The sequence below is a fragment of the Alligator sinensis genome, unplaced genomic scaffold (assembly GCF_000455745.1).
Source record: "Alligator sinensis unplaced genomic scaffold, ASM45574v1 scaffold559_2, whole genome shotgun sequence".
Classification (NCBI taxonomy): domain Eukaryota; kingdom Metazoa; phylum Chordata; order Crocodylia; family Alligatoridae; genus Alligator; species Alligator sinensis.
Genome location: NW_005842046.1, coordinates 304738 through 317879, shown reverse-complemented (window position 1 = coordinate 317879; position 13142 = coordinate 304738). Strand labels below are relative to the sequence as shown.

Here is a 13142-nt window from a genome sequence, read left to right as displayed (position 1 = left end):
ATTATAGGTATTTAAAATTTCTTTACAGTGATTGAGGCACTGGTAGGCTTCGAAACTGCTTTAAAATTGTAAATATATCAATAAAACATTGTGTCCAACTGATACCTATATACATAGTGGTGTTTCATTTTAATGGATGATTTTTGGAATTTTATCAGAGGATTTGCAGGGTTTTTTTAATCAGAGAAAACCAGGATCCCTGGTTATAAATTTGTATTGCCATCTTGTTTCTGTGCAGCAGCCCAAGTGCTTTAGCAGAAGAAGCTTAGTAGTAATACTCATGACACCTTGTGGAGTTAGTTGATACAGTTAGTATGTTTCTGTACTTACACGACAGGTTTTATTTTACTGTACTCCTCCATTGATTATCTAAAGATAACTGTAAAATGAACAAATAAATTGTTAATTTTTCTGTCTCATACACATTATTTCATAGGTATCCTGGTATCCGGAGCTGGAAGGGACCTCCTGAGCCATCAGCATTTACCCAAAGAATCCCCAAAATTTCCAATTCCAACCTTCACACACTACAGGTCACAAAATCCAAATCACCAAGATGCCATTAGTAAAAGTGGGAGAGAGATGGGCACTGCCAAAACACTGCATTTGCAATGACAGGGAAGTAATTGGTTAAGAGAGGCTGAGAATCCCAGGAAGAAAGTATGTATGCTCCAAATCAGAGCGAAAGGGAAAAAAACCCAAATTAAAGCGAAAGGGAAAAAAATCCAGACCATCCTTTAGCAGGAACCCCTGGATTTTCTACATTCTGGCAGAAGCAGCAACACACTCCAGCCAAAAACCCTTAGCTGTAGTCAACATCCCAGTGCTTTAGGGGGATGTAAATCCCTGTCCAAAAGCCGGTAGCATTCACAATGGCAGGGGGAAAAATCCTCCTTGGGCCCTACAGTTCAGCAGCAAAAGCCCCAACGCATGCGATTAGCCAGCAGTACTGTGTAACACCCACCACACTACAAGACAGTTCTCTCTACCCCACAACACAGGGATTGCAGATTCATATCTGTGTCTGTCTGTCTGTCACACACACACACACACACACACACACACACACACACACACACACACACACACACGACCTAATATCCTATCCTGTCATACCATCCCTTCCATAAACTTAAGATCAGTCTTAAAATGATTCAGGTTCCTTTCTCCTACTACTCAGCTCAGAAGGCCACCTCAAAACTTCACTTCTCCTAATTTTCTGATTTCCAGCATAAATCTTCTAAATCTTTCTATCCAAATGTTCTTCTAATTTCCCATCTAAACTTGTTAATAGCTCATGTGTAGCTTTTTGAGCATGTGCCCATGTTTTTCAGCCTAAGAAATTATATTCTCTCCCTAATATTTAGTCTATGGATATATTTGTAAAAAGTGATTGAATGCCCTCTATGTTCCTTTAATCTTCTTTCTATACAATAAGGTCATCATTCTCTTAAAGATGAGTGGCCTTCTTTTTACCTGTTGCAAGTTCTTGTGACCAGAACCACAATATTCCAAATGGAGTCCTATCATTGCTTCATACAATACTACTAGTCTTGCACTGTATGCCTTGTCTCTACTGAATATACTCCACCTAATACACTCTACAATAACCCTTTTCATAGATACAACACACTGGAGCCTCATGGTCATCTTGCAACCAACCGGCATTCCCAGGTCCTTCCCTTCCCCAATTATCAACTACCCTATGTGATCCAATTTTATAGCCAAACTCCTTGTTTCAAAGAAGTTCTGTTTATTATATTCTAAATACAAATTCAAGTGGACAACAATAATGATAAAAATTGTAAAGGTACGCTAGTATTTAGTTCACACTAGTTTGCCTCTTTATTTTTATTTCTATGAATATAAAAATGAAGTAGCTGTTTGGCACATTTTCCATAAGCAGAGGTAGACAAATACACTAATGTGGTCAAATCGTTTCAGCAGCCCCATGATTTGACTATAGATGTATAAGTATTTTTTATGACAACTGACTGAATCAAGTGAAAAAGCAATCTTAAAAAATATTGTTCTAGCTACCCATTTGGTTCTCCAATTAGGCAATTAATAGCTATCACAGTAGGCCACCATTCTACCGTGCTATTTACAAATCTGTTCCCTCCTAGACACACACCAAGATCTCTTTCCCCAACATAAAACAGACAAAGGTAACTAAGGGGGAGCCATTCTTTACCAATCAACTAAATACTGCGCACTTAGAAAAATCCTTGCCCAAGACATTAATTATGACCAACAACATAGGCAGATTCAAAGAGGGCAAAAGAACAGGCTGACTACATGCTTTCTAGAAAGCTCAACCTCATGATCCATTTCTGGAACAGCTGGTGAGCCTTTCCAAAAGAGGATGAGAAAGTATTGCTCCAGTGAAAACTAATGACCTTGAATAAAGTTGCACATAGATGAAAGAACATAATGCTGGTTTGCTGGTTGACCGGAGGATGGAAAGTGGTAGGTGACCTTGAAAGAATGTGCCAAGTGCCAGGGTGGCGAAAGAGTGGAGCACAAATGGATGGCTTAAAGAACATGGAAAGCTACGGTGTGAATGCTGAGATGTGCTAATGGAAGAGTTTTGAAAGTAAGAGGAGACGAGCTGAAACATACACTGCCTCGTTTGCTAATAATTTTCTCTTCTGTTTTACGAGGTGAAAGAAACCCTCTCCTAAGACTCCATCCTCAAGCTGAGATGTGCATAATGTTTAACATCAAGGAATTATATTAGGTTGGGAAAGTTATTTTTAGAAAATGTTTCTGAATGGGCATCTATGATCAATGTAAGCTTAGTTCGGAGTTGTGAGAATAAACTTTTTAATCTCTAGAGGCTGGGCGGGGGGTGTCTACACAAGATACTACTGTGCAGTGGTTACTGCGCATTTATTTAGTACTTGTATAATCGAGTACTAAATAAATGTGCAGTAACCGAAGTTATTGTCGACTACTCTGCAGTAGTCTAATACTGTGCAGTGGTGTATTACCACTGTTGGTGCTGTGACACACTACTGTGCAGTATTATTCGGCTACTGAGCAGTAAGAGTCTCAGGTAAATGCGCCCAGGGAGAGTTTCTCAAAGAATTTTTCTTCACTGCAACTTGTCAGCACATCTTATTTACAGAGTAAGTGGGGCAAAAGTGTGCATAATATTTTGCATGACATGGCTAAGAAATGCACTATGTTTATTTCTATATGAATACTTCACTGATTTAAAAACAAAATACTTTTTTTCCCCCAAAATTCAATTGGTTTCCAAGCACAACAAAGAACAGCCTATTTGGGAATGGTGATCGAATGAATTATACATCTGTCACTGATTTAGAAAATTACTTTAATGCACTAAATTAAGAACATTTCCTTTCAGCAGAAGCAGTTACCTATAAAGAATGCCTTTTACTATGGAACACAGAGTATGCTGTATTCTGTATTACTGGTATTTTTGCATTTATAATATGGACAAAAGGAATAAAGGGAGGAAAAAAAGAAAATCTAAAATGACAGTTTCCTCATTGCCGTGGGGTTGGAGAGTTGCAAGTGTGATGGTCCGGGATTTTTTGGTGATCTCTTTCATTGGATCAACTGTACAGTTTAGAGACGCGAGACAAGCTCGCACTTTGTATTCGAAAGCTTGTCTTACATCTCTCCCAACTAGACAGCTGGTTCAATAAGAGATATCACCAAAATGATTTGTTTATTGTGCATATTCAGTATGTGGTTCTGCATTCTCCAATACAAGGATGCAAACTTCAGTATAATTCAAACCAGTGCATAGACTTTCAAACACTGCTGTCACAGGCATCTTTGACTTGAGTGACTCTATCTATCTAGCTTATACACTGAGGATCGCTCCCTTGAGGAGCAACCACTCTTCCTGAATTCGACTCCCCTTAGGGTCGTGGTCCCTTAGGGCCTCACCGACAAGCCTCCTGAGCTTGTCAAAGTCAGCTGTCCTTGACTTCAGGAAAGCTGACTTTAACAAGCTCAGGAGGCTTGTCAGTGAGGCCCTAAGGGACCATGAACCCAAGGCGAGGGGAGTTCAGGAAGAGTGGTTGCTCCACAAGGGCGCGATCCTCGATGCACAAGCTAATGCTATTCCATCTCAGAGGAAAGGCAGCAAAAGGACACAGCAGCCCCCTTGGCTCTGCAGCGATCTAGAGGACCTCCTGCAGCTAAAAAGAAAGGCCTACAATGGATGGAGGACGGGATCCATCTCCAAGGAGGAATATTCCGCACTGGTCCGGACCTGCAGGGAGCGAACCAGGAAAGCCAAGGCTGCGGCAGATCTCCAACTGGCTACAAATATTAAGGATAATAAAAAGTCCTTTTTTAGATATGTGGGGAACCAGAGCACACTGGACCCCTGCTAAACCAGATGGGACAACTGACAACCGAAGCCCAGGAAAAAGCCAACCTATTAAATGGGTACTTTGCGTCGGTCTTTCATCAGTCCCACAGGACGCCCCTGCCCATTACGGGACAGGGAGGCTCAGGTGAGGGAGATCCCCTGCCCTCCATCAATGCTGGCCTTGTGAAGAACACCTTGAGCTGCTGGATACCTTCAAGTCAGCCAGCCCCGACAATCTACACCCCTGGGTACTCAAGGAGCTGGCTAGCATCATAACCCAGGTCCTGGCACAGATCTTTGAGAACTCCTGGCGCTCCGGTGAAGTGCCCAAAGATTGGAAGAACGCCAGTGTGGTACCTATCTTCAAGAAAGGGAGGAAAGTGGATCCGGCAAACTACAGGCCCATCAGCCTGACCTCTATCCCGGGGAAGGTCTTAGAAAAGATTATTAAAGAGGCCATTCTTAACGAACTGGCCGATGGCAATATCCTGAGAGACAGCAAGCACGTGTTTGTTGCGGGTAGGTCTTGCCTGACCAATCTCATTTTCTTTTACAACCAGGTGACCTATCACTTGGACAAGGGAGAGGAGATTGATGTCATATATCCTGACTTCAAAAAAGCCTTCGATCTAGTATCCCATGATCACCTCTTAGCAAAACTGGCTAACTGTGGCTTCAGGTCCACCACGATCCGTTGGCTAGGGAATTGGCTCCATGGTCAGACCCAGAGGGTGGTGGTTGATGGAAGTCAATCATCATGGTGCCCTGTGACCAGTGGGGTCCCCCAAGGCTCTGTCCCTGGACCTATGTTGTTCAACATCGTCATTAATGATGCGGACCTTGGAGTCAGAAGCAGACTGGCCAAATTCGCCGATGATACCAAACTCTGGGGTAAAGCATCCACACCTGAGGACAGGAGGGTGATCCAGGCTGACCTGGACAAGCTCAGCAAATGGGCGGACGAGAACCTGAAGGTGTTTAACACCGAAAAATGCAAGGTTCTCCACCTTGGGAGGAAAAACCTGCAGCATCCTTATAGGCTCGGCAGTGCTATGCTGGCTAGCACTACAGATGAAAGGGACTTGGGGGTCATGATTGACCACAAGATGAATATGAGCCTTCAGTGTGATGCTGCGGCCAGTAAAGCAAGCAAAACGCTGGCTTGCATTCATAGATGCTTCTCAAGCAAATCCTAGGACATCATTCTCCTGTTGTACTCGGCCTTGGTGAGGCCACAGCTGGAGTACTGTGCCCAGTTCTGGGCCCCAGAATTAAAAAAGGATGTGGAGAAGCTTGGGAGAGTCCAGAGAAGAGCCACGCACATGATCAGAGGTCAGGAAAACAGACCTTACAACAACAGGCTGAGAGCTATGGGACTCTTTAGCCTGGAAAAGTGCAGGCTCAGGGGCAATCTGATGGCCACCCATAAGTTTATCAGAGGTGTTCACCAGGATCTGGGGGAACGATTGTTCACCAGAGCCCCCCCAAGGGATGACAAGGTCAAATGGTTATAAACTCCTCCAAGACCATTTCAGGCTGGACATAAGGAAGAATTTCTTTACTGTTCGAGCCCCCAAGGTCTGGAGTAGCCTGCCACCGGAGGTGGTTCAAGCACCTACATTGAATGCCTTCAAGAGAAATTTGGATGCTTATCTTGCCGAGATCCTATGACCCCAGCTGACTTCCTGCCCCTGGGGCAGCAGGCTGGACTCAATGATCTTCCAAGGTCCCTTCCAGCCCTAATGTCTATGAAATCTGTTAAATCTATCCCTGAAGACCATTTCCCACAGTACACGTCTTCCTTGCTTTGTGTTATCACAGTAATAGAAGTTTGTCACGCTAAATTCAATGTATTTTATTTTGCTGCCAGTTTCAACATGAAGCAGATTTTTGTATTGAAAACATAAAACTACACAATAGATTTGTTGGGGAAAGGCAGGAGTTCTCAGTGGGGCTTTTGGCATCCAAAACTCAAAGGAGCTGGGAAGGAATGGAACTAGGCTGTGATTTTTGGTGCTCACTTCCTATTTGGTCAGGGGAAGAAATTACTTTAAATCTGGGGAAAGGGTGTTAAATTCCCACCCTATCTGCACACTCCCAGTACATGCTCTCACAACCAAAAAAGACAGTACTTTGGTGTGTCTGCTAAAATGACCAGCAGTTAGTTACCATTAGTAATATTTCCTATACTATTAACATGCTTCAGAGTCACCACTAGACAGATACAAGAGTTTACACCTATCAGACCTGCAGATTCAAGTTGTCTGCTGATTCCGATATGCATTATTTTACCTTTTACCAGCTACCCTCATGACCATGAAGGTGAAAGATTTTTGTTTGCTTTTTTGTTTAAATAACACTTTAGAGTTTGCAATATCATTTACTGGAAAATTCAGAAGCCCATTTATACTGAAATGCATATGGCCATAAAATATCATCATGTACAGAGCGCTACTAACTGGCAGCTTTATTAATGTACTTAAATGTTTGCATTGGGAAACTAATGACAAAGTTGGCCATCCTATAATGCCATCCTGTAATGCCTTAACTGTCTGTGGCCCAATTAATAAATATTTATTGGAGATAAAATCATTGGTCATCATAAGAGGGCTAATAACTTTATGCAAGAACTCTGTAATTAAATTATAGTCCCTGTGCATTTATAATTCAAGCATTTATCCACAACCCAAAGGATTCGTTGCAAAAGCATTTACTTCTTTCCTGCAACACGCAGAAAGCTCATATCTCGCAACTAATCTAACAGGCAAGAGGCATTCATGAAACAAACGGTGCTGGAGTTGCCAAAACTAGAGAAATATTAACAGTTACCTACCACGATGCAAGAAGGCAGGTTTGCTGATTTTTACCCAGGCTGCAAACTGACAGCTTCCCAGTGACGGGTCATTAGTGTGATATAGAGAAAGCAGCTGGGTATCAGGGGGCAGAGGCTAACAGACTAATTACATCCTTAAATCATCCACAAAATACTTCAAAGGATGAAGAGGGAAGAAAGCAAAGGGAAGACACAATGACAAAATATCTAGCTGCGCAGAAGATGTAAAACATTTTTAGAAAGAAGTCAAGGTATCCTAATGCTTGCAAAGAAAGTAAGAGGTTTCCATCAAGAGTGAAAGTAACTAGCACTGTGATCCTTTCAAATAATACCTCTATTCATTCTCCTAAACACAAGCAAGTACTCCTTTCTAAACACATGTAGCAGTTACTTCTTTAAAGGTCCTGCTTCTGTTGGCTGTTTTTTTTTTTTCATTCCTTGGACAGAAAAAACAACTGCAACACTTAATCAAGGCTTTTATCTGTGCACATTGTTCTTTCCTTTATAAAGGACCAGAGAGAAAAATTTAATATGGCAGTGTTAGATATACAGATTATAGACAGCTGCATTAAATTTCTAGGTGCTTTCAGATTTGAATACACAATGCCTGCTATACCAAAAGCTGACTGCATAACCAAAGCAAACGTTTTCCAGTCTCCTCACTGATGGGAACAATAGTATTGAATATCCAATAAAAAAGAATTAGATCCAGTCAACTTAGTTCCAGTAAGGAAGAATCCACGACCATGTGTTGTGTTCTCTAAGCCACTAATTACATTGCTTACTTCTAATCCTTGGTCTGAAATGTGTATCTTTCCACTGAAGTTTATAGCACTGCAACCATGAATAGTACAGCGATCTGTGCCAGCTGCAACTCAGCAGCATTTCCCCCATTTAGAGCTACAAAATGTCTTCCACATCTGTGGCATCATCCAAAATTGCTGATCATTATAACTAGGAATAAAAGATAGATTAGATGGGATGTTTGTGTACAAGAAGATCTTTCAATCTTTGAAAGAAGCCTACTTCTCTTTTTCTGTTTTGCTAAAACCTCCATCTCAAGTGCTCGCTTAAGTTGGAAAATCAGCAGTTGAAAATTTCATGTGCAACCACAGGAAAATGCAAGGCTCAGAACAAAAAATCTGCAGTCTTTGCTTCAGACCATCATTATTAGTAATATAAAATCAACTTAAATCAACCTGATGAAGGGTGTTCATGCCCAAAAGCTTACTAAGAATATTTTTTTCCAGCTATTTGAGTTGGTCTACTAAAAGATACAAGATTTAGCCAAACAACCGTGTCAACTTAAAATATCACATCTATGCCTGAAAATATTTTACCTGTTGCTGTTATGTTGGTAACACTTAAACAGACCAAAGAAAAAAAGAGTAGTGAAAAAAATCTCTCTCGTTCAGTGTGTTAATGCGAAGTATGAGACAGCATCTTGCATCTAATCCGTTTTGACAGTTTCCAACATCACACAATGAGAGAACAATATTTAAAATAGGACATTATAAAATCACAAGCATTGGGAAGAAGATTCAATGGTGGGTGTTGTGCCTGACATTACTTTTAACTTTTTTAAATAGTTTTTATTTTGTACTTTATTTGATACCCACATTTTGAGTCCTGAATCGATTACTAGGCACAGTCTGGGAAGGCCATTATTGTTTGTGTAGTTCAGTGATGTTTAGCACTTCACAGTGAAAGACAAATTTGTAAACCCCAGAACTTCTAACGTAAGTAGACAACAGTTAGACAATGGATGGGAGACAAAGTGGGAAGTTTACTAGATTGACCAGTGTAGTTTAACAAAGCTCTGGCTTGTTCCAGAACATCAGTTTTGCTTGATTTGGTTTTTATTCCTTTTCCACTGCTGTTAGTATTTCCCCATAGAGAAGGCTATGCTGATTTACTTCCATTTGGCACTGAGGGAAAATGCAAGCAAGTCAAAGTTGTTGTGATCTGGTTTGATTGCACTGTGAGGCCTTTGTTGGAAAAGGGAAGGAAAAAAAGTAAAGAATCAAAATCATTTAATTTTTTAAACTCTTGGCTAAACTAGATATAAATATAGAAAGCCTAGATCCAGTAAGAATTGTCAATAAAAACAGTATTTTTCCTGAAGTGCTCTTGTTAAATATCAGCTTTCCATGTGCCATATGTAGAAAGCTATTTGCCATGTCGAATGGCTATAATGGAGTGCACTTCATATTTTCTCTCTCCAGCTTGACCACAGGCACCTTACAGTTAGAACAATATCTGTATGTTTCTCAGGAAAACAAAATAAGCAAAAGAAAACACTATGTTACATTTAATTTTTAAGCACAACAGCAAAAAAGATTTTCCCTTTTCCCTGCTGGAGAACAAGAGCTATTTTAGGATATAATAGGCAAAGAAACACCTCTCAAATCTTCCAGTTGCTGAGCATTCAAAGTTGCTTCACAGTATATTTTTCCCCTAAACGCTTGTTTTTCTCCCAGCTAGTTTCTAGTTTAAGATATAGAGCGTAAAAGCAAGACATGTTAAAAATATTCAACACTAACATGTGTATCCTTGTCTTCCCTAAAACTAATGACAACTTAGGCACAGATGTTGGAAATTCTATTTTCCTTCCAAAAAAGTTCAAAACCTCAGAGTGTGGTAACCTTCCCCCAGCAGGAGAAAATGTTTACTGTGCTTTGCCTCCTTATTGCTAAAGTCTCACTCAATTTGCGGAACAGATGTATAAGCACATAACAATTGTATGTACAGGAGATAAGAAATTCCTCCTTTTTCATGACAAATTATTGAAACTCAAAGCATGCAACTCATCATTTAAAATTTGCAACGTGTTAAGTTGCAATGAATGTCCTAAAGTGTGGTGTTTACTTGCAGCACTTTCAACACTGATTTTGCAGAGAGAACACGTACTCAAGCTGCCAGTTCATGCAGCCTTTTTGTATTTAAAGCAAGAACACAGGTGAATCTTTTCTCAAAGTCATTTGTAGCAAGTTGTTCCTTTAGACCACAGCGAATCATGCATCTTGGAAACCAAAGTTTAGTAAAGTAAGATCTTGGCTCTTTCAAGTAAACGTCATCCTGAGAGCAGGTGATAGTTGGTCAAACATGACACTGAATCATCATCTAAAAATTGGTCCCATAAACAATTAACTAATATTATGTACAGAGTAACTATTTTAGGAATCTTAGAGGCATCTAATATTAATATGTTTTTATAATCCCTGGCACTACCGGACCCCAATCTCCCACTACCGTCCCCAAGCACTATCACAATACAAATAGGAAATTAATAACAGCTACTAAGGTCTGATTTTCCTATTTCTCTTTTCTTAATCAACGGCTTTATTTTGTGGATAAATGTATGTTAATTTTCAAAACAGTGCTGGTTAGGGTTGCTCCCCCCCAACTAATCTGATAACCTTGATCTCAGAGTGGTAGTTTACTTCTACAGAATGAGAAATCTTCTTTCAGTCAAGCGTAACTATACAGGCTTATGTCTGGAATTTTAAATTTCCTGTAAATCCTGTTTATAGATCTTTATCGATCAAGACCAATGATGATGTCCATTCAGGGAATGATACATCAAGGGAATGATAGAGCATATTCAAGTGGAATATCTAGGATATATTTTTGTGCATTGAAGCAGAGAGAAAAAAATTTAAAATAGTTCACATATTAGGACAATATTATGCATTTAAAGGTGACAAACAAGTCTTAAAATCCTAAAAAAAAAAAAAAAAGACAGTGCATTTACTACGGTCACATCTTAAGAATTTGGAAAAGTTACCTCCTATCAAAACTTCAACTCAAACTTAATATAAATAAAAAGTTGAGGCCTTTTTTTTTTCCCCAAAGGCAACCAAGCAGAAACAGAAATCCTTGTTTGCCATGGATCTATGGACCAGAAATTCCTGTGCTAGTTATGAATAAGATTCATGGAAAGAAGCCATATAGAATCTACTGCTTTCACTGATTTCTTCAAACGTCTTACTCTGCAAATCTCAGTATCTGTATGTTTAATTAAATTTAAAAAGCTAATTGGATACATCATTTTAAGATAGCCCATAAGGGATGATTCTCGCTAATAATCTCCATGCAAATTTTAAAACTTCAGCATATTTTCCATCATCTTGGGGTTGTAAAATTAATTTTAAAAATTATAATGATCCATGCAGCAAAGCACAACTTGCCATTGTTTCTTATCTAATGCAGTGTGGAAGTGTGCTAATTATAATGGAAACCTGAAGGCCCAGATTAAATTATGCAGTGCAGTTACAAAATAGCGCGATCAAGTTGCAGTACCGTAGATGGAGATGTTCGACGATTGCCATTTTATGCCATGCTGCCATGACAGAGAATGGCTGGAGCACACCACAATCGTTAAATCATCTTCTTACAAGACAGAACCAAAGGCAGACTCATTTCCTAGTTTTCCTACCCACAGCTTGCCACAGAAGCTATTTCCAAAATGCACTAGAGCTTTGCAGCATCACATATTTGCATCCTTCTGGTTTTGCTTAATATGCACAAGCAGTCAAGAAAGCACCTCGAAAGCTTCACCTAGCTAATTTGTCCTGTGTGTCCATATACAGGCTTGCTAACAGATAGGATATACTTAGGCCATTTTCAGTGGCCGTAATTTAAAAGTTCAGAAAGATTTCAAGACAAGTTATGACTACGTCACACGGCCTTGAAGCAGGATTACAGTTCACGTGTAGTTCTTGAGTTACCCAATCGACACATGCAACACGCACCAATATCTCAGCATGAAATTCTGGTTTTTCTATTAGGAATAACTGGCCTGAATACAGATGGTGGTAATGTTTTTCGCAGATAAAAGCCCTGTCGAGTCCTAGAATAAAAAGACGAGGGGGTCTTTGAGAGTCTGCTTTCGTTCACCCGGCTCTGTAAAAACAAATGCACGCACTTTCCGACTCAAATAACAGGACGCTCCATTCAAAATTTCCTGTCACGTTTGAAAACAAACTTTGTTCGGCTGAAAACACTGGGGAGAGGCACTGAAAACGCTTCCTCCGCTACTCGCCATCGGCAGGCGTCTTTCTTGGCGACGTAGTGATCTCTAAAGAAAGTTAGCAAGACAGTAGGTTTGTTTTGTGAGACGCTGCAAGGAGAATTAGGAGCCAGCGCTAGCTTACGATGTTTTATCGCATAATATTTAGTTGGCGTCTGAACACACGCACACAAAGAGCGACCCGGGTCACCACGTCAAGACGTGTTTTTCAACATGGGTTAATGCTCCCGTTTGGCACACGCGGGCACTCGTGCCTTTTCCAGTCTGCAAACAGTGGCGTGTTGTTCCTACCGCTCCCAAACTGGATCCCGTTTAGGACACGTACTCCTAAAAACGAGCCGCTCTTTCTTTCAACGTCGCCCTTAGCGAAATGAACAAACCCCCTCCCCCCCCCCATGTGCAATTAAATCACATCACCACCGCTGTTATGTGTATCCCTGTTTTGTCCCCCAATCCCAATGCCCTCAGCTACGCCCGGACAAACCCCACCTGCCTAACGAGGGTCGTCTCAGGATAAGCATTTTTTTTGTCTTCCCCCTTTTTGGGGGTGGAACAACAGTCAAAAGACCCCTGGACGCTGCCTGAGCCCACCGGGGAAGTTTCCGAGGGGGGTTTAGGGGAAAGAGGTTTGCAACAAGTCGTGTTTCTGTCCCCACTGCAGACAGCCCACCCCACCCCACCCGGTTTCTCTGTCTCGGGTGTCCTCTGGGCAGGGAAGGAGGGAAAGAAAGAAAAGAGGGGAGTGAAAGTAAGAAGGAAGAGAGGGAAGGGGAAGGGGGAAGAGGGAGGGAAGCGAGGTGGTGAGGGGGGAGGAAGCAGGGAGGCAGGAGGCCGGGCCGGGCCGGGCGGGGGAGGCGGCTCTTACTGGTGCAGGAGCTGGGGCAGACTGGTCGGCGGCGGCGGCGGCATCCCTGTGGCGGGGT

General features: G+C 41.2%; 1 protein-coding gene across 10 annotated transcripts in view; it reads right to left on the bottom strand.

The window, feature by feature from the left end:
- The window catches only part of RBM20 (RNA binding motif protein 20), a 155771-nt gene that overhangs the window by 136843 nt on the left and 5786 nt on the right, over positions 1 to 13142 (bottom strand). For 3 of the 10 annotated variants that reach the window (XR_003093852.1, XR_003093853.1, XM_025203191.1), the window contains exon 1: positions 11490 to 12566. The exons of 1 other annotated variant lie outside the window; for it this stretch is intronic. Coding sequence is in view for 7 of the 9 variants with exons in the window: in XM_025203191.1 (XP_025058976.1) it covers positions 11490 to 11536 (47 nt within the window). In the remaining 2 variants the exon portion in view is untranslated. Of the gene's footprint in view, positions 1 to 330; positions 378 to 11489; positions 12568 to 13142 lie in introns of those variants that run through there. 6 more of the 10 variants (XM_025203179.1, XM_025203180.1, XM_025203183.1 and 3 more) reach the window with 4 other exon arrangements.